Source organism: Anomaloglossus baeobatrachus, chromosome 6 (genome assembly GCF_048569485.1).
Source record: "Anomaloglossus baeobatrachus isolate aAnoBae1 chromosome 6, aAnoBae1.hap1, whole genome shotgun sequence".
Taxonomy (NCBI): domain Eukaryota; kingdom Metazoa; phylum Chordata; class Amphibia; order Anura; family Aromobatidae; genus Anomaloglossus; species Anomaloglossus baeobatrachus.
This window is the reverse complement of record NC_134358.1, coordinates 86,034,069-86,057,615: the sequence shown is the minus strand read 5'-3', so window position 1 is coordinate 86,057,615 and position 23,547 is coordinate 86,034,069. Positions and strand designations below refer to the sequence as shown.

General features: G+C 42.7%; 1 protein-coding gene across 2 annotated transcripts in view; it reads right to left on the bottom strand.

The window, feature by feature from the left end:
* Positions 1-11,940: 11,940 nt before the first annotated feature.
* NIPAL2 (NIPA like domain containing 2) overlaps positions 11,941-23,547 on the bottom strand; it is a 215,031-nt gene continuing 203,424 nt past the window's right edge. The window contains exon 11 of one of the 2 annotated variants that reach the window (XM_075316247.1): positions 11,941-12,859. In XM_075316247.1, coding sequence (XP_075172362.1) covers positions 12,792-12,859 — 68 coding nt within the window. In that variant the 3' untranslated portion in view covers positions 11,941-12,791. Of the gene's footprint in view, positions 12,860-19,692; positions 19,760-23,547 lie in introns of those variants that run through there. The other variant, XM_075316248.1, reaches the window with a different exon arrangement.

Here is a 23,547-nt window from a genome sequence, read left to right as displayed (position 1 = left end):
TTTGACAGGGTAGGATTACTCTAATACTTCAGAATTAAAGGAAAGTCTCACAATAAAATAAAAAAAAAAAGTTACTTGAAACAAGGCATGACAAGAGAAATCAGTCAGGAAGATGGATTATACCGGTATGGTTACATAAGACTTTCCGGAACACTATGGTCAGATGTCCGGCTGATACTGTCTTATGGACTTTGTTCTATCGAGAACTACTCCTTAGCTATGGCTATGACGTTATTACTGTGGCACAGTAGAAGATAGCTATAAGTTATCAGGATGTCAGTTGTGGGGGCAGCATGTGGCCATAGAGTTGGGTACAGTCTTTTTAGAGTACTGTTATACAAGGCAGCCAATTGCATTGCCAAATCTGGGGTCTCAGAAATAAGGATGGGCGATCCCCCCGATGTTCAAGATCGGGAGACTCGCCCAAACGTTTTGTAAAGATTGAGTTCGGGTTCTGAGCTAATGCGAACTTGCGTTCGAACACCGAATTCGGGCTTTACGTTCCGCGACGCATCCCGCAGACTGTCTCCCGGCCGCTTCTGCTTCCGTATCCAATTATTGCTGTGCACCCGGAAAAGCAATACTGACTAAAGGACCTTCCATGACGTCATAGCCATGTGATCAGTCTGGTGTGAATGTTGTACAGACACTGGCTTACAGACTGGTCACATGGCTATGATGTCATCAAAGGTCCCATTAACTGAACTTTGACTGTGCGAGTGTCGCATCGCATCACCCGACATGGCGCACACTCTCCCAACAGAAGCGGGTCGGCTGCATGTATTTCCATGCAGCTGAGGTGCTCGTGTCCGGAGAGTGTCAGTCCGTGCCAGGTGATGCCGATGCGAGACTACACGAGTCATACGCAAGCGGAACTCCAGCCTCAGTGTCCGCCTGCTTCTCACTTTGTATAGACGCTGTCTGTACAGAGTGATGAAGCAGAGCTAACAATGCTCTCTCTGCTTCTCACTCTGTATAGGCAGTTGTCTGTACAGTGATGAAGCAGAGCTGACAATGCTCTACCTGTGAACTACGTCGGACTAAGGATTTTTTTATAGTAAAGATTAAGTCTCTAAATGTTTTTTTCTAATAAAAAAAACCCATCACATCTGAGTCAGAAACCCAGTATTGTCTTGAGGGTGTGTAACGTTAGGGTATGTGCACACAAGTTTTATGAAAAGCTCAAAGATAACTAGTTTTCTAGTGGAAACCACTTCAACAAATGATGTTTTTGGAGGAGTTTTTTTGATTTCCTAAAGTATTTTGGAGATTTTTCTTTCTGATACTTTTTGTGCAGTCTTCCAATTGGTCAACGTCTTGTCTGGAGGTTTTTCAAATCAGTAGATGGTTCAAAGAACTGACATGCACTTTGTTTTCTCCAATCAGGAGAAAAGAAAAACATTCAAACATATGACCAGAAAATGTTTTGTTGTTTTTTTTTTCAATAGAATTGAATGACTATCCTTTCAGGCATTTTTTTGGAGCAGAGCTGCTTCAAAAAACAGACTACAGTATACATTTAAAAAATGTTGTTTCATAAATGGCAGATTGTCACTAGTTTTTAGAAAGTGAGACACGCCATTAGTGATGAGTGTGCGTGCTCACCATTGCTCGTTACTCGATCGAGCATTGGATTGATCCAACAACAATGGAAGTCAATCAGAAACTCGACCTCGGGGTACTTCATTAAGCTCAGTAAGCCCACCTGAGGTGAGGTCATTAACTTTACTGAGGTCACCCGAGGTCAGATTACTTGCGGTCACAGGTAGAGGGCCGTGGGAACCTCCAACTATGCCCACAACTTATCTCGGTAAGTATAGACCACTTACTTCATTCTTATTTTCTTTATCGTTCCATAATTATTATTTTTTATTTCCTGAGTTGCCGGATCCGCATCATTAGCCGGAATTCTCCGACAATTCCGGGCCCAGGGCCGGCACTCGGTTACACTTGAAACCGCTCTGATCCAGAACTTTAAAGTCCGGGTCCGCCCATCACTAGTCATAAGCTTTAGATTGCACTTGGCCACACAAGCATCAAAACAAGAAGAGGGTGTCTTACTTGAAGGCCAGCTTCACGTAGCCATTATACTCGTATATACACGTTTTCTTACTTCTCAAATAAACCACTGATTTTTATAGTAAAGTAAAAATTTAAAAAAATCGTAAAATTACACTTATATGGCATTAAGACACTTTTTGGTTTATGCAGCATGCAAGGCCACATTGGATGCATATATTAGAAAATACACCAGACAAATAAAACGCCATTTTCTCTTTTAAATCGAGTAGGTCAGCCCAGAGTATAAACTGAGCATACAGCCTTGGACGGAGTATCGCCTGTAGAAAAATTGCAACTTTACTGCTCTGATCATTGCCTATGTTCTGCAGAAACAGAGGTTTAATCAAACATGCTAATTAGGGGGCAGGGTGAAACCTTGTGTGGTCAAGTGGCTTGGTGCACTTTTCTGCCCACTGGTTTTGCCCATCCCTGTGTCACGCTAGGTACAGGGAAGTACCAAGCGAGCGGTGGAAGACACGGGAAGGGGACCCCTGCGTCTAGGGAAGGGAGATGGGGACCCCTGACCAAACCTACCGTTGATCCCTGGGGTCCCTCACCACCCTAAATAGGTTCCGCACCTATGCGCCGAGTCGAATACCTGACCTTAGGATCCTAGTGCTGGGCCTTAAATAGGGAACCGGTGGGATGAGCTCTTCGTCAACCCCACTAAACACTAAAGGAAGACACAAGGAGGACACACGGGAAAAAAATGCATGAACTACTTATCCACAGATGCCTCAGGCAGAAGTTCAGCAATTAAACTACAGATGAGTACTAGCCACCTGCTTGCAATCCAAGCTTGTGTGAACTGAATAATATCAGCACAAATCCAGGAAATATGGGAATATTTAAGCACAAGTGGAATACTGAAAATTAGCAACTGGATGGAATGAGAGTGTCTCTGAGTCCTAAAGAAGAATAGGTGAAAACTCAGCAGCAAAACTACCTAGTACAATGAATACTAACAGCAGGAACAATAGAAAGTCAGGGAGCATTTTGTGCAGCCAAACGTTGTGACCTTCTATTGCCAGAAACCATATGAATGTCATCTGTGACACCCTGCTCCACCAGTGAAAGTTGAGGAGCGCAAAACCAGTGAACAGACCACTGCACCAAGCCTCTTGGTAACACCAAGGATGAAAAACTAACAGAGGCACCAATTAGGAGGTGTAATTTGTTATAGGAGATATCTCCCACAAGGCTATATGCTTAATGATATCAGTGTGGGATGAAAGACTCGCTTTAAAATAGAAAATTACTTTTTTTACGTGAAAGAAATATTGTACACCAATGAATCAGGTCTACCTCCATTTTATTGCGGTCCAAATATACAGTGGCTTTGTGCATATTACATATTTACAGTGCAGATACATGTGAAATGACCGTTTCAGCACCTCTTTAGAAACAGGAGAGTAAAGCAACAAAATACACAATGAACAAACATCATTCATAATAACGGCATGAGGGGTCAAAAAGGAGCATTGTAAAATATTCATCAATTAGTTACATAGCAGCTTTTAACGAAAAATACTGTATATGCTGAATTTACAGTAAAATGGACTGTAACTGATGTAAATTACTGTCATATACCATCACCCATCAAAACTGCCAGCCAACGCTGAAAATTCGATTCACCATTCAGCACTGCGAGGCTTTCCCCTTGTAGTATCTCAGATGGGGGCCTTGATTTTGAAGAAATGATGCCTATCTGCCTATATATATATATATATATATATATATATATAATATATATATATATACACACACACACACACACACACACACACAGTATATATACAGTATGCATATATACACACACATATATATATATACACACACAGCTATATTCACATATGTACAGTATACATGTACATATGTGTATATAGATATATATATATATATATATATATATATACACATACACATACACTGTATGTGTGTGTGTGTATAATATAATATAATATATATAATATATCTCTGATGGGGAGCGTGACCAATCGTTTCTACATTCCCGGGTGACTGTTCCATGGCTTGACAAAATGAAAATTGATGCATCAGTGAATTTTTTCGGTAGCTGGAGAAGCTGCGGGACTTTTACACGGAAAATATAAAATGGTGATAACTACGTCTGTGTCAGTATGTTAAGCAGTGGACAAATATTACTTTTTGCTGCCAGCAGAGGCTTTTTTTTCTCTGCAGGTACATTTGACCTGACCGGATCCAGTCAACTTCAGGGCAGCACTAAAGGCAGGCTCTAAAGCAAAGAGCAAGTGATGTACACGTACCCAGGTAACCGGCCTCTCGAGACTCTAGGGTGGTCGGTGACCTAGGTAATGAGCTGTAAACTATAGAATTAAAAATCCCTCTGTTCTTGAGAATGAAGAGGATTTTTAATTAGATAAATTGCAAAATTGCTTGTTTTTATAAAAAAATTATAATTTGACCCTGAGTCAAGCCATTTAGTTTTCAGAATGGAGTTTTAGGCTATGTGCCCACGCTACAGGATTTACCGCGGATTTACCGCGGATTTTGCCGCGGATTTACCGCGGATTTGCCGAAAATCTGCAGCAGCAGCACTTCCAAGCCATTTCAATGGCATTTTGGAAATGCTGTGCCCATGCTGCGGATTTTTCCGCGGCGGATTTGCCGCGGATTTTGATCCGGAAAAATCTGCAGCATGTCAATTGTTTGGTGCAGATTTGGTGCGAATTTTTGGCTTTGAATGGGGAAAAAAAAAAAAAAAATCCGCATCAAAATCCACGGTAAATCCGCGGCAAATCCGCGGGTGCGGATTTGCCGCGAAAGTCGCGGATTTTCAGGCAAAAAAATCCGCAGGGACATTCTAGCGTGGGCACATAGCCTAAGGGTGTATTTAGACTTAAGGAGCTGAGAGCGTTTAAGGCTGTGTGCACACGTTTTTTTTGCTGCAGTTTTGCTTGCAGATTTCCAGAAAAAAAAACGCATAATAACAACACGACAAATCTCGGCAAAAGTGCACATTTTTGCTGCTGCGTTTTTTTCTGCCAGAAGATGCAGATTTGGTTGCACAATGTCTGCAACCAAATCACCAATGTGTGTACATAAGATGGAAAAATCGGAGAGGAACCAGCTCACCTGTGTAGTGATCTGGATCTAAAACCCTGGAAACTCCAACAAAAAAGGAAAAAAATGATCCAGCACTATAAAAAAGACTTACTTTATTAGAAGTCCATTAGAAATAACATTCAAGCGGAGAGCAGACAGAAGCCATAGTGGTTTACAAGTTTCGAGGTATTCACCTCTTCATCATAACCTCTTAAGATCAAGAGGTGAATACCTCAAAACACGTAAACCACTATGGCTTCTGTCGGTTTTCCACTTGAATGGACTTTTAGTAAAGTGAGGATTTTTATAGTGCTGGATCTTTTTTTCCCCTTTTTTTGTGTGTGCACATAGCCTTACGGTTGCCAATTGCACTACCATGCACAAGGAACGATTGCCAACATGATTGTTCTGTGCGCATAGAGTAGCACTGTTCTCAGAAGCACGTCCTGTTTACACAGGACAAATGTGCTGCCGAAAACGACGATTTTTAAGCAAGCATAAAAATAATCTAATCTGAAGACCAAGCATTTTACTCTTTCGTTGGGTGTTTGGAAAGCCATTTAGACATGCCAATTAATTTACTTTATTATACAGTATATGCTCATATATTGTTTTCTCTTGGGTTTCACCTGTGAAATGGCCACGGCGTGAATGTGCTCTTATTGCATGTATGCAAACTTGTAATCTGGCTATTTTTTTTGCCAATTAATAGAAAATGTTGGTAATAGGGTCCATTTACACTAGTCAAACTGGCAAATTCTCCATGAAAGAAAAAAAAAATAGAAAGTGAAGTTGCCCGAATAATGAGCATGATACTTCTTTTTATACATTTCACAGTTTCCAAATGCTGAAGCAGTTAAGAGAAGTAACAAAAAACATAGTACTTGCATGGCGTTGCTGTGTATTACCATGTGATCATTTTTTTCAGAGGTTTTGTGGCGCTTTTTCAGGAGGGTTTCAGGAGGAATCTTCCTGATAAAGATATTATGTACACATACCCTTAGGGTTGTCTCACACAAATCACTTTTTGGAAAACATTTGAGTCAAAGCCAGAAATTGATTCAAAAGGAAATCTAAAGAAAGGATTTATAGTTCTCCTTCCGGTTTGATTCACTTCTGGTTTTGGCTCAAAAACTGCAGTAATATTTTTCCAAAAACACTCAATCAGAAACCATATTAAAGTGCATCTCCAGATATGAATGCATTTACATCCCTGTGTAACATTTTGATGTGACATTCAGCCAAAAGAACAGGAAGTCCAATCTTATAGACCGGTGTTCACCAAATCCAATCCTCAAGTTCCACCAAAAGATCAGGTCTTCAGGATTTCCATAGTATTGTGCAATACCATGGGTCAGCTTACATGGACCAGGTGGCGGCATGATACAACTTCTGATTGGTAAACGTTTACTGGTTGGCGGTACTTTGAATTCCTGTTTACACTGGCAGACTAAAACATATGATGCATATTAAGCGATCAGTAATATACATAGGCTGCCATAGCTCTCACCAGTGGCCAGTACTGTTTACACAGGACGATGCCCCACCAAGAACAATGATGAGTGATGAGCGAGCATGCTTGGCATTGCTCATTACTCAATCGAGCATTAGTGTGCTTGGGTACTCGCAGAGCTCGCCCGAGTGTCACGGGTGCTTGGATACTTTGTTCGTGAAGGAATGACTACAACGCAGAGGCTTTTTTCAATGCATGATGTATACAGGCCCCATAGGGAGAGCCATTCACAGTCTCTGTGGCTGACTCTCACAGGGATGAAACAATGTTTTCAGATGTAGTGTGACAACAAAAAACCCCAAAAACCTGCTCTCCCTCCAGCCGGAAATGCTCTGTTTATGGCTGCCTGTATGTGGGAGACCCGAACAGGCCAGTCATTGACTTTCCATAATGCTCGTTACTCACATCGAGATCGTCCTATCGTCTAATCAGCTCAAATCGAGGAACAAGCATTTTAGTGCTCGCTCATAGTTATTTATAAGGCAATCCAAGAGAAGGCAGATCCAGCATATCTAGAATAACAGCAAACTTTATTTTCTTCAAGTAAAAAAGCAATACAAGGATCACATGTCAAAGTCAGAGAAAAAAAAAAAAGTCTCATACCTGAACATATTAAAGCAGGGTTCACATGTCCTGTAATCATCCATTAGGATCCGTTAGAGATTCGTTTGCAAAAAAGTTGTGCAAAGACAACTTTTTTGTCCGTTGTGAAATAAAGGATGTTGATTGGATACGTTTTTAACATGTGGAGTCTATGGAAATTGAATGCGTTAACGGTTTGTCATTTATCATTCATTTGGAATGGATCCTTTAATAAAACAACAGATACGTTAGAAATGCAAGTACAACGGATGGCTACATGGCAATCCGTTAATGGATCCGTGGTCCATAGACGCCCATGTTAAATAAAAAAAAAAAAAAAAAAAATCAGATCCGGCAGAAATCCGATTCGCAACAGATCCATTCTAACGGATGACTACAGCACATATGAACATAGCCTAATCCAGGTTTAAGTGTTTTTGAGTACAAGATGTCTTAATCACCATGACTTTTTCTCTCCTACTTTGACATGCTATTCTTGTATTGTTTTTGCACATGAAGAAAATAAAGTTTGCAATCTAGACGTGATGTATCTGCTTTCTCTTGGATCGCATTATCCCTGTGGATTTGAGATCCATTGCACCTGTAAAGACAGGTGAGCCGGTTATCTCCCTGATGATCTTTTATGCGGCATTTCACCCAATGAACTAGTGTTTTGTTTTTTTTTATCTGGGGATTGACAGACTGTTTACATGGCAAGATAATTGGGAACATTTTTAACAATGTTCATTCACGATTATGTTTCAGTGTAAGGCTATGTGCGCATGCTGCGTTTTTTTGACGCTGCGTTTTTCTGCGTTTTTGGCCACTAAAAACGCACAAAAACGCACCTGCGTCGAAAAAACGCATAAAAAACGCATGCGTTTTTCCGCGATTTGCTGCGTTTTTGGCTGCGTTTTGCTGCGTTTTTGATCTCTGCGTTTTGCTGCGTTTTTCCAATGCATTGCATGGGCGGAAAACGCAGAAAAACGCAGGAAAGAATTGACATCTCCATTTTTTTTTCAAGCTCAAAAACGCATCTTAAAAAAACAGTTGTGTGCGGACAGCAAAAATGAAAACTCATAGACTTTGCTGGGGAAGCAAAGTCATGCAGTTTTGAGGCCAAAAACGCACCCGAAAAACGCGCAAAGACGCTGCGAAAAACGCACTGTGCGCACATAGCCTTAAGGCCCCTTTACACACAGACTTTCTAGCGATCCCACCAGTGATCCCAACCTGGCCGGGATCGCTACAAACTCTCTGGTGAGCTGTCAAACAGGCAGACCTGGCCAACGACGCAACAGCGATCTGGACCTGCAGAACGACCTAGCTAGTCATTGGGGACGTTGTCACACATCCGTGAAAACCACCGTGAAAACCACCGTGAAAACCACCGTGAAAACTGTCGGCAGATAGAGTAGCGCGATGAGAATGAACTCGGGTGAACTTCACCCGACTTCATTGTCATGCCGCGGCTCTGTCTGTGTGCCGTGTACTGATTAGCGGTCACCTGTGAAGGATTCACCGGTGACCGCTAATCCCCCGAGTGACTGAAGTGTCCCCCCCTCTCTCATACTCACCGATCCCCGATCACCGGCGCTGCACGGCGTTCACACTGCTCCGGCAGCTTTTTCTAATTTGAAAAAGCCGGCCGCTCATTAAACAATCTCGTATTCCCTGCTTTCCCCGCCCACCGGCGCCTATGATTGGTTGCAGTGAGACACGCCCCCACGCTGAGTGACAGGTGTCTCACTGCACCCAATCACAGCAGCCGGTGGGCGTGTCACTATGGAGTATAGAAATAAATAAATAAATAATTTAAAAAACCGGCGTGCGGTTCCCCCCACATTTAATACCAGCCAGATAAAGCCATACGGCTGAAGGCTGGTATTCTCAGGATGGGGAGCTCCACGTTATGGGGAGCCCCCCAGCCTAACAATATCAGTCAGCAGCCGCCCAGAATGGCCGCATACATTAGATGCGACTGTTCTGGGACAGTACCCGGCTCTTCCCGATTTGCCCTGGTGCGCTGGCAAATCGGGGTAATAAGGAGTTATTGGCAGCCCATAGCTGCCAATAAGTCCTAGATTAATCATGTCAGGCATCTCCCCGAGATACCTTCCATGATTAATCTGTAAATTACAGTAAATAAACACACACACCTGAAAAAATCCTTTATTAGAAATAAAAAACACAAACACATTCCCTGGTTCACCACTTTAATCAGCCCCAAAAAGCCCTCCATGTCCGGCGTCATATAGGATGCTCCAGCGTCGCTTCCAGCTCTGCTGCATGAAGGTGACCGGAGCAGCAGAAGAAACCGCCGCTCCTGTCACCTCCACGCAGCAAATGAAGAGAGCCGCGTGATCGGCTGAGCTGTCACTGAGGTTACCTGGATCTAGCGGTGGATGCAGCGGTGGCCGCGAGTAACCTCAGTGACAGCTCAGCTGATCGCGATACTAACCTCAGTTGCTGCGTGGAGCTGACCGGAGCGGCGGTGAGTAGCGCGATCAGCTGAGCTGTCAGTGAGGTTACCAGCAGCCACCGCTGCATCCACCGCTGGATCCAGGTAACCTCAGTGACAGCTCAGCCGATCACACGGCTCTCTTCATTTGCTGCGTGGAGGTGACAGGAGCGGCGGTTTCTTCTGCTGCTCCGGTCACCTTCATGCAGCAGAGCTGGAAGCGACGCTGGACCATCCTGGATTCCGCCGGACATGGAGGGCTTTTTGGGGCTTATTAAAGTGGTGAACCAGGGAATATGTTTGTGTTTTTTTTTTCTAATAAAGGATTTTTCAGGTGTGTGTGTTTATTTACTGTAATTTACAGATTAATCATGGAAGGTATCTCGGGGAGATGACTGACATGATTAATCTAGGACTTATTGGCAGCTATGGGCTGCCAATAACTCCTTATTACCACGATTTGCCAACGCACCAGGGCAAATCGGGAAGAGCCGGGTACTGTCCCAGAACAGTCGCATCTAATGTATGCGGCCATTCTGGGCGGCTGCTGACTGATATTGTTAGGCTGGGGGGCTCCCCATAACGTGGAGCTCCCCATCCTGAGAATACCAGCCTTCAGCCGTATGGCTTTATCTGGCTGGTATTAAATTTGGGGGGAACCGCACGCCGGTTTTTTAAATTATTTATTTATTTATTTCTATACTCCATAGTGACACGCCCACCGGCTGCTGTGATTGGGTGCAGTGAGACACCTGTCACTCAGCGTGGGGGCGTATCTCACTGCAACCAATCATAGGCACCTGTGGGCGGGGAAAGCAGGGAATACGAGATTGTTTAATGAGCGGCCGGCTTTTTCAAATTAGAAAAAGCCGCCGGAGCAGTGTGAACGCCATGCAGCACCTGTGATCGGGGATCGGTGAGTATGAGAGAGGGGGGGACACTTCAGTCACTCGGGGGATTAGCGGTCACCGGAGAATCCTTCACAGGTGACCGCTAATCAGTACACGGCACACAGACAGAGCCGCGGCATGACAATGAAGTCGGGTGAAGTTCACCCGAGTTCATTCTCATCGCGCTACTCTGTCTGCTGTCTGCCGACAGTTTTCACGGTGGTTTTCACGGTGGTTTTCACGGATGTGTGTTTTAAGCAGCTTTTTGAAAGGGAAGTCGCTAACGAAGTCGCTGTAAAGTCCCCTTTACACACTGAGACTTTGCTGCACAGTGGGAAACAAAGGACCAAAGAATGGTCCTGAACGATTTGTAGCGATCAGCAACTTCACAGCAGGGGCCAGGTCGCTGATGTGTTTCACACACTGCAATGTCGCTGGGGAGGTCGCTATAACGTCACAAAACCGGTGACGTTACAGCGATGTCGTTTGCGATGTTGCAGTGTGTAAAGCCACCTTTAATGCTCCTTAAAGGGAATCTGTCAGGTGATTTTGTAGTACAATACTAATGTTATCTTTAAAAAGGGCTTAAGGAGACCTTTCAGGATCAGTAAGTTTTATTGCTTTACCTTATCCTGTTATCTTCCTGTGAGTTCTGTAGAATTCAGTGTCTCCCACAGGCTATTCAAGTGTGTGTAAATACAATTTGCATAATCACTGGTCCTCCTACCCATCTACCAGTGCATTCACTATCATTACTGAGAGTTTGGGAGAGAGTATGGGTAGGGGCAGCAGTGCAAATTCAATTCAGATTTACTTTCAGGGATGTCAGCAAACACAGAACTCAGAGGGACTAGCACATGACTTATTCTTTCCAAAAACAATACTAGGGACTAGGGGGCACTTACTGCGGGTAGAAGAAAATAGATTCAAATAGCTGAATAGGAAAGGGATCTTTACAGTTAGAGTAGTCAGATTGTTGAATGCCCTACCACAAGAGGTAGTAATGGCTGACACTATAACAACTTTTAAAAAAAGGTCTGTATGATTTCCTCAGTACACACAATACTGTTGGTTATAAATGATTTAGTGACAAAATATATAATTGGTGGAGGAAGGGTGAACTAGATGGACCTAAGACTTTTTTTTACCTATGTAACTATGTAAGCACTAAGAGGTTGGAGCAGTGAATATTTCGTTTGTATTTATATATGCTTGACTAGTTACTAAGTGCAATGAATTCTATGGAGCTTATAACAAGATAACAGGATAAGGTAGAGCAATAAAACTTACTGATCCTGAAAGGTCTCCTTAAGCTCTATTGAAAGATCACATTAGTATTCTTCTACAAAATCACCTGACACATTCCCTTTAAGGAAATCATGAAAACATGATCTGTTGGTGAGCCTAGAGGACTGGAGTTGGGGTACACTAGTATAGATTACAGGTGGAATCCTCTCTTGTAAAGCTCCATAGTATGAGAAGCATCACATAGTAGATATGACGGGGACAGAAATACCTGCAGCTGCTTTCCTTTGTGCAGAAACTACATTTTGCAGATGGGGCAATACACACACACACTCCAGTCACACAACAGTTCCAATCTCCAATGTAGTCTGATATATAACCTACAGCTTCATTAGTAACTGTAACGCGACTTTCATGCAGTTCGTGTGCAATGTTTTATTGTTAATTTTGAAGTGAAGTCAATAGTCTCGAGAGTGGAAAAAAAAAAAAACCATGTCAGTCGTCCAATAAATTAAAGCAAAAAATTTGCACAAAATTGCCAACCCTCTTTACAGTCTTGAGGTATCTTGAAACATGAACACATAACTTCTACAGAACTTCCACATCCCTGAGAAGTTGTGACAAAAAAACCCAAAACAATAAAACAAGTAATTTCCACAGGGTATATTCAGAAATTATACAGAGCAACTGCTCAGAGTTTATCATTAGCGCATGAAGACCAGTCCAAACTCTTGAGATTGTGCAGCATTCAAGTTTTGAAACTGTAAAGACATCAAAGGTTCTAGAGAAAACTTAACAAGTTTTCTTGCATTAAACACATAAAAACTGAACAGAAAATGATCTGAGACACAGACACGACGCAGCGCTGAAAATCTTGGGCAATAAATAAACGCTGCTACTCCGTGACCCCTTTTCTTTGACTTTCATCTTTCCGCTTTGGCTGCCGTGTAAGTAACTAATTAAGCAGAGACCCATATGTAATGCTGTTTGATTTTGGCTGGATTTTATCCACTGATTCCTTTCCTGCAGAGAGAAGAAAAAAAATGAAATTAATAAAAAAAAACCCAAAACCCTTTTATTCTATTTTCCCAATAGGACATTAGTGGTGTTACTTTGACAAGTTGTTCGCAGGAAATGTGAAGACGCCCTTTTAACCCACACACAAGACACCAGAGAACGCAATCTGTTGCTAGAAATAATCCAGTCACTCGTTAGGTGCAAAGTCTTAAAACATTCAGCGGATTTAAAGCTCCGAAATAATAATAAAAAGTGTTATCTGGTGTTACCAGCATTAATCCAATGTGAGGAGTGTTAGCTAGTTTGATTGGACAATCCCCATGCTAAAAGCCTAAGGGTTCATTCATATGTCAGTTTTTCACATAAGAGTGCTGATTTTCAGTGACTGATAGAGAAGAAAAAGTTTCTAATGAAACTTACTGGTGTTTTTCTCGTACATGAAAAAAAACTGACATGTGAATGAACCCTAAAGGCTGCTTTACACGCAGGGACGTCACTAGCGATCGCACCCGCCCCCGTCGTTTGTGCGTCACGGGCAAGTCGCTGCCCGTGGCGAACAATATCGCAGGTACGCGTCACACCAACTTACCTTCCCAACGACGTCGCTGTGGATCGCCGAACAAACTCTTTTTTAAGAGAGCGGTTCGTTTGGCGTCACAGCGACGTCACACAGCGAGCCACCAATAGAAGCAGAGGGGCGGAGAGCAGCCGCATGAACGTCACTCCCACCTTGTTGCCGGAGGACGCTGGTACGTTGTTCGTCGTTCCCGGGGTGTCACACGTAGCGATGTGTGCTGCCTCAGGAATGACGAACAACCTGCGTACCAAACGAGCAACGATTTTTTGGAAACGAACGACGTGTCAACAACCAACGAATTTGTGAGTATTTCAGATCGTTAGCGGTCGCTGGTAAGTGTCCCATGCAACGACGTCGCTAACGAGGTCGGATGTGCATCACGAATTCCGTGACCCCAGCGATATCTCATTCGCGATGTCGCTGCGTGTCACGGGGCCTTTAGGCTTCTTACACATGTTTATATTGTGCCGAAGGTCAATCTCCAAGCCTTGGAAATATTGGGCACACTACTACACTGAGAAGCAAAAGGGTAACAATGTTTTGAAGTTTTGACTTTCAGGCTCCATATCTCACCATCCACTACAGCTTTGAGTGGAGACTATCTTCATTTTCTAGAGACAATCATCTTGGCTATCTCATACATAAATTTGACTTGCAACTATTTAGCATATGATTAGTTATGCAGATTCGTTTCATGTCACTACACGGTTACTGTTTTGCTCTTAAAAATCTACATTTTTATTATTTTGTTAGTATTTTATAAATCCACCTTTGACTTTCATCACTGCATGAATCCTTCTGGGCATGATCTCGATCATATTCAAGCAGGTCTCTATCGAAATCTGATCCCAGGTTTCTTCTACACATTCCCAATGTTGGTGCATACTGGTTGGCTCACTTGGGTATGTTGTATAGTTGTATACAGCTTTTTCTTCAACTTTACCCACAACTGTTTGATAGGGTTGAGGTCTGGCGACTGTGGGGGCCAATCCAACAACTCTACTTCATTGTCATTCAACTATTTCTTTACCAAACTCGACATATACTTTCGGAAAGGGGTTTCCTGGTAAGCACGTTTTTTTTTCTCAACTCGTCCTGGTATGTTGCTATCTGCAGCACTGTTCTTGTATCATGTCATGACATGGAGGTAAGGTCCAGCATGAGGTAAAACACACAACAGACAGGGGTTTTACCAAGACAAACAAGGGGTACATCAGGGACTCGTTAACAACGGTGGTCCCTAGCACTAGTGAGAGGGAAGATGGACCTCCTCCACTTACCTGCAGCTGTGCCCTGCACTCCTAGCCAATCCCTATACAGGTTCCTCACCGGTCACCAAACAGGAATCTAAATCTCTGAGTGACCCTACAGTAGTTCTGGCTAGTGAGTAGATAGGTAAGGATCACTAGTCACCGCTGCACTAAAACAATACACACGGGAAGGAAGACAAACAGGGGAATCAACAAAATGATAAGTCCAGCTTCACAGCTGGAGTCAACCACCAATACTGCAGCCTACACCGCTTAACAGCAACATGGGCTCAGCAGCGCCTTCCACCTCAAGGCCCAGCTTCTAAATGGATCAGAATAATTGGCGCCCTCTACTGGAGTTGTGACCATATATAGGGAAAGGGAGTGGTCACCAACCGGAAACACCTGAGGCCTGGAGTCAGAAGCTACTGCAAAGCAAAAACTGACATAAACCCATTACACGCTAAAAGAAAAGAAACTACATTTAATATTGAGAGCCTTGCATGGAAATCACTCTCTAGCCTTGAATCTGTCACTAGTGTCAAATGCAGAGAGATAGCCGTGACATATCAACAGCGCTGTAGCCAATCTGTGAGCTCAGAGTTCCTGAGCGGTTCAGGCTGTCAACTCGAGTAGAGCCGCTGAGCTCAATGATTGGCTGCAGCACTGTTTACATGACGTCAGCTCTGCAGACAACAAGAGACACAGGAAGGAGTAGCAGAGACTCAGCATCAGACGTGATTGAGCAAAGAACAATTATTATTTATTTTTAAGTTGTTTAAGCTGCCATTTTAGATTTTTAATAGAGAAATTGTAGAAACTACTTTAACCTCTTAACGACTGCATTAAAATGGTGGTTGTTAAGGGGCCTTATTCCTTAATGCTGTTTTTAAAATTACAGTAAGTAATAAAAAAAAGATTACCTCATCTTGGGCCAAACTTTCAAGGGTACCAGCTGTCATGACGTCATAGGAGCGGAGGGGCGGAGATGAGGGGGACGTAAACATCCCGCCCACCTTCTTCCTTCCGCATAGCCGGTGGAGGCAGGTAAGGAGATGTTCCTCACTCCTGCGGCTTCACACACAGCAATCTGTGCTGCCGCAGGATCGAGGAACAACATTGTATCTCCTATTGGTGCGACATTATGGAAATGACCGACGCTACACAGATCACCGAATTTCGACGCTTTTGCAATCGTTAATCGGCGCATCTAGGCTTTACATGTTGCGACGTCGTTACCGGCGCCGGATGTCCGTCACTTTCGATTTGACCCCGATGATATCGCAGTAGCGATGTCGCAGCATGCATAGTACTCCTAAGTGTTTAAAAGACTCCCTTTGCCAGAACCGCCCCCGTGATCATAATCGCTGGTGCCAGGAGAAGGCCCCAGAAGAAGTGATTCTGACCCGCTGGGTCGTATCCCGCCACTGGAGACATGGGGCTCTGTTGAGAGATGGGCTGACCGAAATATGTTCCAAAAGGGTGAAGTCCAGACGGCCTGGATGGTGGCTGCTCCCTGGCCTACAACCAGTGTTTCAAATCCTCATGTCAATTTCTTGTGGGTATGCTCAGTCTTCTGTGCAGATTTTCCCCATAAACTTATGTAACGTCCCTGGACTAGTCAGGGTGTCACAGGGAACTGCACTCCTTCTTATGGTGCAGAAACCACCCTCCATGGTTCTGGGATCCTAACCTTTGGTATTGCTTTATCAGCATTCAAATCCTAGTCACTTTACACCACACCCTGTCAGGCACACCAGTGGGTGGTCTAGCTGGAATAGGGCCACTCGCCTAGGGGTCAGGCTGACTGGTGGTAGGGACTTAGTCAGTTGAGTGGTAGCCCTCAGAGAGTGAGGAGCTACGGGAGTTGTAGATCCCTGGGAGACTTTGGCTAGGTCGCAGACGGTGATCTGGGACCGGAGGAGTCAGAGACCCAGTCGCAGGGTATTGGAGAAAGGTGCCAGACTTAGTTTTGGAAAACGGTCGGCACCAGAATATCTAGTAACCGGACTGGTACAGAGTACGGCAAGGTACTGGACCCTAGATCAGGGAGTAGCTTCACACAACCTGATAATTAACCTGTGGAGGATAGTCTCTTTATGAAGTTTTCCCAAGAGCTCAGAGATTGAGGGCACCAACACAACGAGGGGATAGGGATTTCCAATCCATGCAGCCCACTAAAAGTGTCAGCCATCGAGAGTACAGCTCCTCTATCAAAATATAGGGAGCGGGACCCCAAAAGCTTTAGGCCGAGGGGTCACTCAGAAATGTCTAACATCAGTGCATGGAGGCAGGTCAGGACCATCAGCAACACCAATGGGAAAGGGTTCCCGGACGAGCTCCCCCAGAGAGGCAGCAGCACCCAGAGACTTAGTTTACTCGAGTGTCAGAGTCTCCTTAATGGTTGCACCAACATCCACACGGCCTGAGTGAGTACGCTGCTTCCCCTCTGCGTTCTGCCTGCTGCGCGGTCTGCACCACGCTTTCCTGCACCTCCACCATCCAGAGTCCCAGGGCCTACACTACCCGTGGAGGGAACGACATCTGGCTGCCCCACTCCATCTCCCCCGGGTACTCCCATCGGCAGCGGCGGTACTCCCCTTACCGCAAACCACGGGTGGCGTCACCAACACTAATCCCCTGTACATAGTTCCCCCTTTTTATTTTCGAGTGGCCACGAGCCCCTGGGTCCGGAGACCCTCGAGCCACAGCAACCCCCGAATCCGAGCAGTACGACTGCTGCAGGGGCGGTACACTTACATTAGATGCGGAAAATCCACAAGTAAATAAAGCAAATGCATCAAAAACGCATGTAATCCGCAACTAAGAATAGCAATAAAGTGATGTCAAAGCCAAATATCAGAAAGTATACAAAACAAAGCAGCTTTATAGCATGAAAAAACCCCAAAACAAAACAGACAAAAACCAAAGCTTCAAAAAGGTGATAAATGGACTGATGTAGTGAGAGGGAAGGGTTAAACCACGCTGCCGTGGAAGAAATACAGTGAAGCAGAGATCCTGGATCGTGATTTATTCAGTCAACGCGTTTCAGAGAATGGAAAGCTATTTTAATAAGTAGTAAATTGCAAAATTGAAAGGTGCAATTTTACCCATTTAATAAGATGAGAATCTTTTTAATTCCAGCATCAATAAGCAGAAAACCCTTTCAATTTTCAGTATCTTTTTGGTGACAAAGCAATGACTGTGACATTTCTGTATGGCCATACTTGTGTGTAAGGATTGTGGTGCAGTCCCTTGTCTCCTCACCCCGCGTCCAGCATGATTCACTGTTGCTCACAAGCCTGGATGAGATAATCCTTTACCTACGGGACCTATTCTGGCTCGGGCCTAATTGGGATTCCTATATTATGCTGCATTCAGGAGGAACGCTCCCAACTCCCGGCCTGTAGAAAGCTCCAAGTGTGGAAAATATGAGGCCACGGAGAGTCCTCATTTGGGAAGTGCAAACATCTGTCAACATGGAAATCATCGAAACACACTCAGGAGGTGCTATGCTCCAATATGTCTGAACATATCAGAATGAAAAACGACATCTCTACCCTTTTTCAACAGGATTGATCCTCGCCAACCATCCGGACAATTATCACTTCAGCACATATCTTTGATAAAACACGTGTCCACATGAACGTAACTCTGCTGTTTAGTTGATAATGGAATTTTGTAACATAATCTGCATCACTATTTACAAATTTGTATTTATAGCCTCTTATTTTCTCCCCATTCACGTCCTTTAGACATCCCCCATCCCATCTGTGGCCTTGGATTAGTGGCTTCTTATATTGAGTGAGGTAATTCTTTATGTACCTTTGGGGCAAGTCATTTAAAAAGGGTTGTCCACTACATGGATAACCCCTACTCATTCCCCTTGTTCGCCCCATAACAATAAATAACCCTTTACTCACCTCTGATGTGGCTGCAGTTCCAGCGATGTTTAAAGCAGTGTTCCCGGGGCCAAACCTGACCTTGTTATGATATGCGAACCCCGTGACCAATCAGCGCCCGGTCTCTGTCTCCACACCTTCAGACATTTGAGCAGGATGTGAGCGCAGCGCTGACTTCCTGCTCAAAAGTCCGAAGGCAGGGAGAAGGAAGCCAGTGCTGATTCGTTGCAGGGGCCATGTTTCATAATGTCATAAGGGCCCAGAGAAAGCGACTTTAGTTTTTTCTGCTGCAGATCTACCAGTTTCCTGAATGCTGAGCTTTATATAACCCGACCCACAGAACTGATTAGCAACTTTTTGACTATGCAGTGTACACAAAGCAGCCAATCAGTGGTATGTGCAGGGTTATAAACCGCTCATGTAAATGAAGGACTACTTGGCAGGTTTACTAGTCCTCTAGTGATAATCTCCTGCTGATAAAACTGTGATTTTACCCAAACTATTACACACAGCCCAGTAAGCTACACATTGCTAGAATCAGGGTCTCTGCTCCTATATAATGCAGCTCTCTGATTAGGTGGCTAAAACTTGGTGACAGATTCCCTTTAATAAGAGATATATTAGTATATTCTTCTGCAGAACAACTACATCCAAGCTTGAGATCTTACAGGACACATCCATAGGGACAGAATATACTGTGGACTTTTCACAAGTTTTTTTTGCAAAACCCACATTAAGTCATGCAGATTTAGCTGCGAAAATGTTCCAGATTTACAGCAGGTTTTACCCTTTCCATTTCAACTGGTGAAAACTGTATTTTAAGTCTACAGCGCAGATCAATTTTGTTGCGCGGCATGTTGATGAGATAAAAACCCCCAAAAACTCATGCACAATGCAAGTACTGAAAAAAATCTAAAAAAATTCACAAGATATCTGCATACCACAATATGGACAACTATTAATACAAATGATCAATACCCAGTCACGAACTATATGGTTGATTAGTTACAATTAGCACAAATTATTATTTTGTTTTAAAGGGCAGTGAGCTGTACTTGGTGAGATTAGTCAGCATCAAAGCAATCACATTCATTTGTTAGGCTTTCTTTTTTACCTTTTTTTTCTCAGAGCCTTCACTTCCTGCTGCAGGCTGCCCAACCCTTGTACCACTGACAGGCTAAGCAAAGGAGAGGCAGGAGGAGACATTCAAATTTCAAGAGGTCATATATCATTTTTACAAGGCCTGTTCAGAAGATGATGTCAGGGGCCAGATGTATCAGACAAGCTCACTGATAGATCCAAGGTTAACTCATTCTGCTATGTACTTTGATACTGAGAAGACAAATATATATATATATATATATATATATATATATATATATATATATATATATATATATATACATACATATACACACACACATACATATATATATATATATATATATATATGTATATATACACATACATACATACATATATATACTGTATACATTATATTATAGACACAGACACACAACCTAGGTTGGTTGTACAGAAATCTTAAAGTTATTTTTATTATTAAATGCATGCATTTCGGGTTTAAAAAAAAGCTGTGGTATATATATATTATATATGTATATATATATATATATATATATATATAAATATTTACACTGTGTGTGTGTATATATATATATATATATATATATACACACACATACACACAGATATATATATATGCATATATATATAGATATATATATATATACACACACACATATATGTATATGCACACACACACACACACACATTATATATATATATATATATATACACACACACACACATATATATATGCGCACACATATATATATATAACACACACACACACACACACACACACACACACACACACACACACACACACAGTGTAAATAAATATAAAAAAATATATATATGCTGTATATAAAAAAATACTGTGTATACCACAGTTTTTAAGCTCGAAATCCATGCATTTAATAAAAAAAAAAATCTTTAAGACCTCTGTACAACCAACCTAGGATTGGGTATTTTCACACAAAGTATTTTACATGGAATATGAAGTGGATCTGCTTCAAAATCCAGATATAAAACCTTGTGTGACCATACCCCTTCCTTAGGTGATGTATTACTAGGTCCTTTTATTTTAGAAGTCCTTGATCTGTGATCTCCAAATTGTACAAAACCGTATCACTACATCATTATTTTAAGAAATAATGCTGCGTTATGTGGTTGAATTTTATTTAAAAACTATTAACTAAAGCGTACCCAGGAACATCAGACAGGAATGCCAACTCATCTATTTCTGCATGGCTAACAGTCATCAGCCATGACCTCCGGCATGATCGTGTCTTACTCAACACAAAGTGTGACAAATTCTAAAAAGTGTGAAATGCACTGCAGCAAAAAAGAATGTTATTTCTTTTTTTATTTTTTTTTTTTTAAATTGTGAAAAGTTTATTCAGAGGGTCATTTATTATTCAACCCCTCAAACCACAAGAATTCTGTTTGGTTCCCCTAAAGTATTAAGAAGTATTTCAGGCACAAAGAACAATGATCTTCACATGTTTGGATTAATTATCTCTTTTTCCAGCCTTTTCTGACTAATTAAGACCCTCCCCAAACTTGTGAACAGCACTCATACTTGGTCAACATGGGAAAGACAAAGGAGCATTCCAAGGCCATCAGAGACAAGATCGTGGAGGGTCACAAGGCTGGCAAGGGGTACAAAACCCTTTCCAAGGAGTTGGGCCTACCTGTCTCCACTGTTTGGAGCATCATCCAGAAGTGGAAGGCTTATGGAACTACTGGTAGCCTTCCACGGCCTGGACAACCTTTGAAGGTTTCCACCCGTGCCGAGGCCAGGCTTGTCCGAAGAGTCAAGGCTAACCCAAGGACAACAAGGAAGGAGCTCCGGGAAGATCTCATGGCAGTGGGGACATTGGTTTCAGTCAATACCATAAGTAACGTACTCCACCGCAATGGTCTCCGTTCCAGACGAGCCCGTAAGGTACCTTTACTTTCAAAGCGTCATGTCAAGGCTCGTCTACAGTTTGCTCATGATCACTTGGAGGACTCTGAGACAGACTGGTTCAAGGTTCTCTGGTCTGATGAGACCAAGATCGAGATCTTTGGTGCCAACCACACACGTGACATTTGGAGACTGGATGGCACTGCATACGACCCCAAGAATACCATCCCTACAGTCAAGCATGGTGGTGGCAGCATCATGCTGTGGGGCTGTTTCTCAGCCAAGGGGCCTGGCCATCTGGTCCGCATCCATGGGAAGATGGATAGCACGGCCTACCTGGAGATTTTGGCCAAGAACCTCCGCTCCTCCATCAAGGATCTGAAGATGGGTCGTCATTTCATCTTCCAACAAGACAACGACCCAAAGCACACAGCCAAGAAAACCAAGGCCTGGTTCAAGAGGGAAAAAATCAAGGTGTTGCAGTGGCCTAGTCAGTCTCCTGACCTTAACCCAATTGAAAACTTGTGGAAGGAGCTCAAGATTAAAGTCCACATGAGACACCCAAAGAACCTAGATAACTTGGAGAAGATCTGCATGGAGGAGTGGGCCAAGATAACTCCAGAGACCTGTGCCGGCCTGATCAGGTCTTATAAAAGACGATTATTAGCTGTAATTGCAAACAAGGGTTATTCTACAAAATATTAAACCTAGGGGTTGAATAATAAATGACCCACACTTTTATGTTGAAAATTTATTAAAATTTAACTGAGCAACATAACTTGTTGGTTTGTAAGATTTATGCATCTATTAATAAATCCTGCTCTTGTTTGAAGTTTGCAGGCTCTAACTTATTTGCATCTTCTCAAACCTGCTAAATCTGCAGGGGGTTGAATACTACTTGTAGGCACGGTATATATATATATTTATTATATATATATATATATATATATAGATATAGATATATATATGTATATATATATATATATATATATATATATATATATATATATATCCCGTTTCCCCGAAAGTAAGACCTACTGCAAAAATACGACCTTTTAGGATTTTGGGGGCTTTGAGCATGCTTAAAATATAACCACTGCTCCAAAAATAAGCCCTAGTTGTGGTTCCATAAGGTATTGTCAAAGCAGCTAAAAAAAAGTAAAAAAAATAGCCGGAAAGAAAGCAAACACCCTCAAAAGAAAGCAGACAGCCTCCCAAAAAAATAATTAAAAATAAATAACACTCACCAGACCCCAAACAATTAGTTGGCAAATGCCAGTGGTAGATGGGCTATCACACAAAGATCTGTGTCGCTGTCAGGTCCCTCGCCATTCTGGCTGCATTACACTACAGCTATCACAAATAGATCGGGTACAAGTAATCACTCAGCGAGAGTAATTCTGCTTCAAGTCACCCGGGGGGAGCTAACCACTGTAGAACGCAGGGAGCGACACAGGTTTGTATGTAAGAGACCACTCACTTGCAAACTCTTAATTGTTTGGTGTCTGGTAAGTGTGATTCATTTAGATGTTAAGCAGGTAATTTAAACCTCTGTAAATATGGTATACACCCACCACTATAGGACTGGTTCTGCACCAATAGAATAGCAGATCAGATAAGAAAATGTGCATCTGAACCAGTAATAGGATTAGCACAAAATGTTGGAGTTCCAGAATGTGATGAGATGATATGTGAAAAAATGTTGACCTTTTTTTCAAGTATATATGTGGATTGTTCATAGGAAAATATAAGAATTCCCCTGGAACTAAGTTCCAGCGCATCTTTCGGAGCAAAACAATAATATAAGTCCCAGTCTTATTTTCATGGAAACACGATATATGGAAACACGATATGTGTGTGTGTGTGTGTTTACAGTAGGTACGGACAGTATTCAGAACCCCTATACATTTTTCACTCTTTGTTTCATTGCCACCATTTGGTAAATTCAAAAAAGTTCATTTTTTGTCTCATTA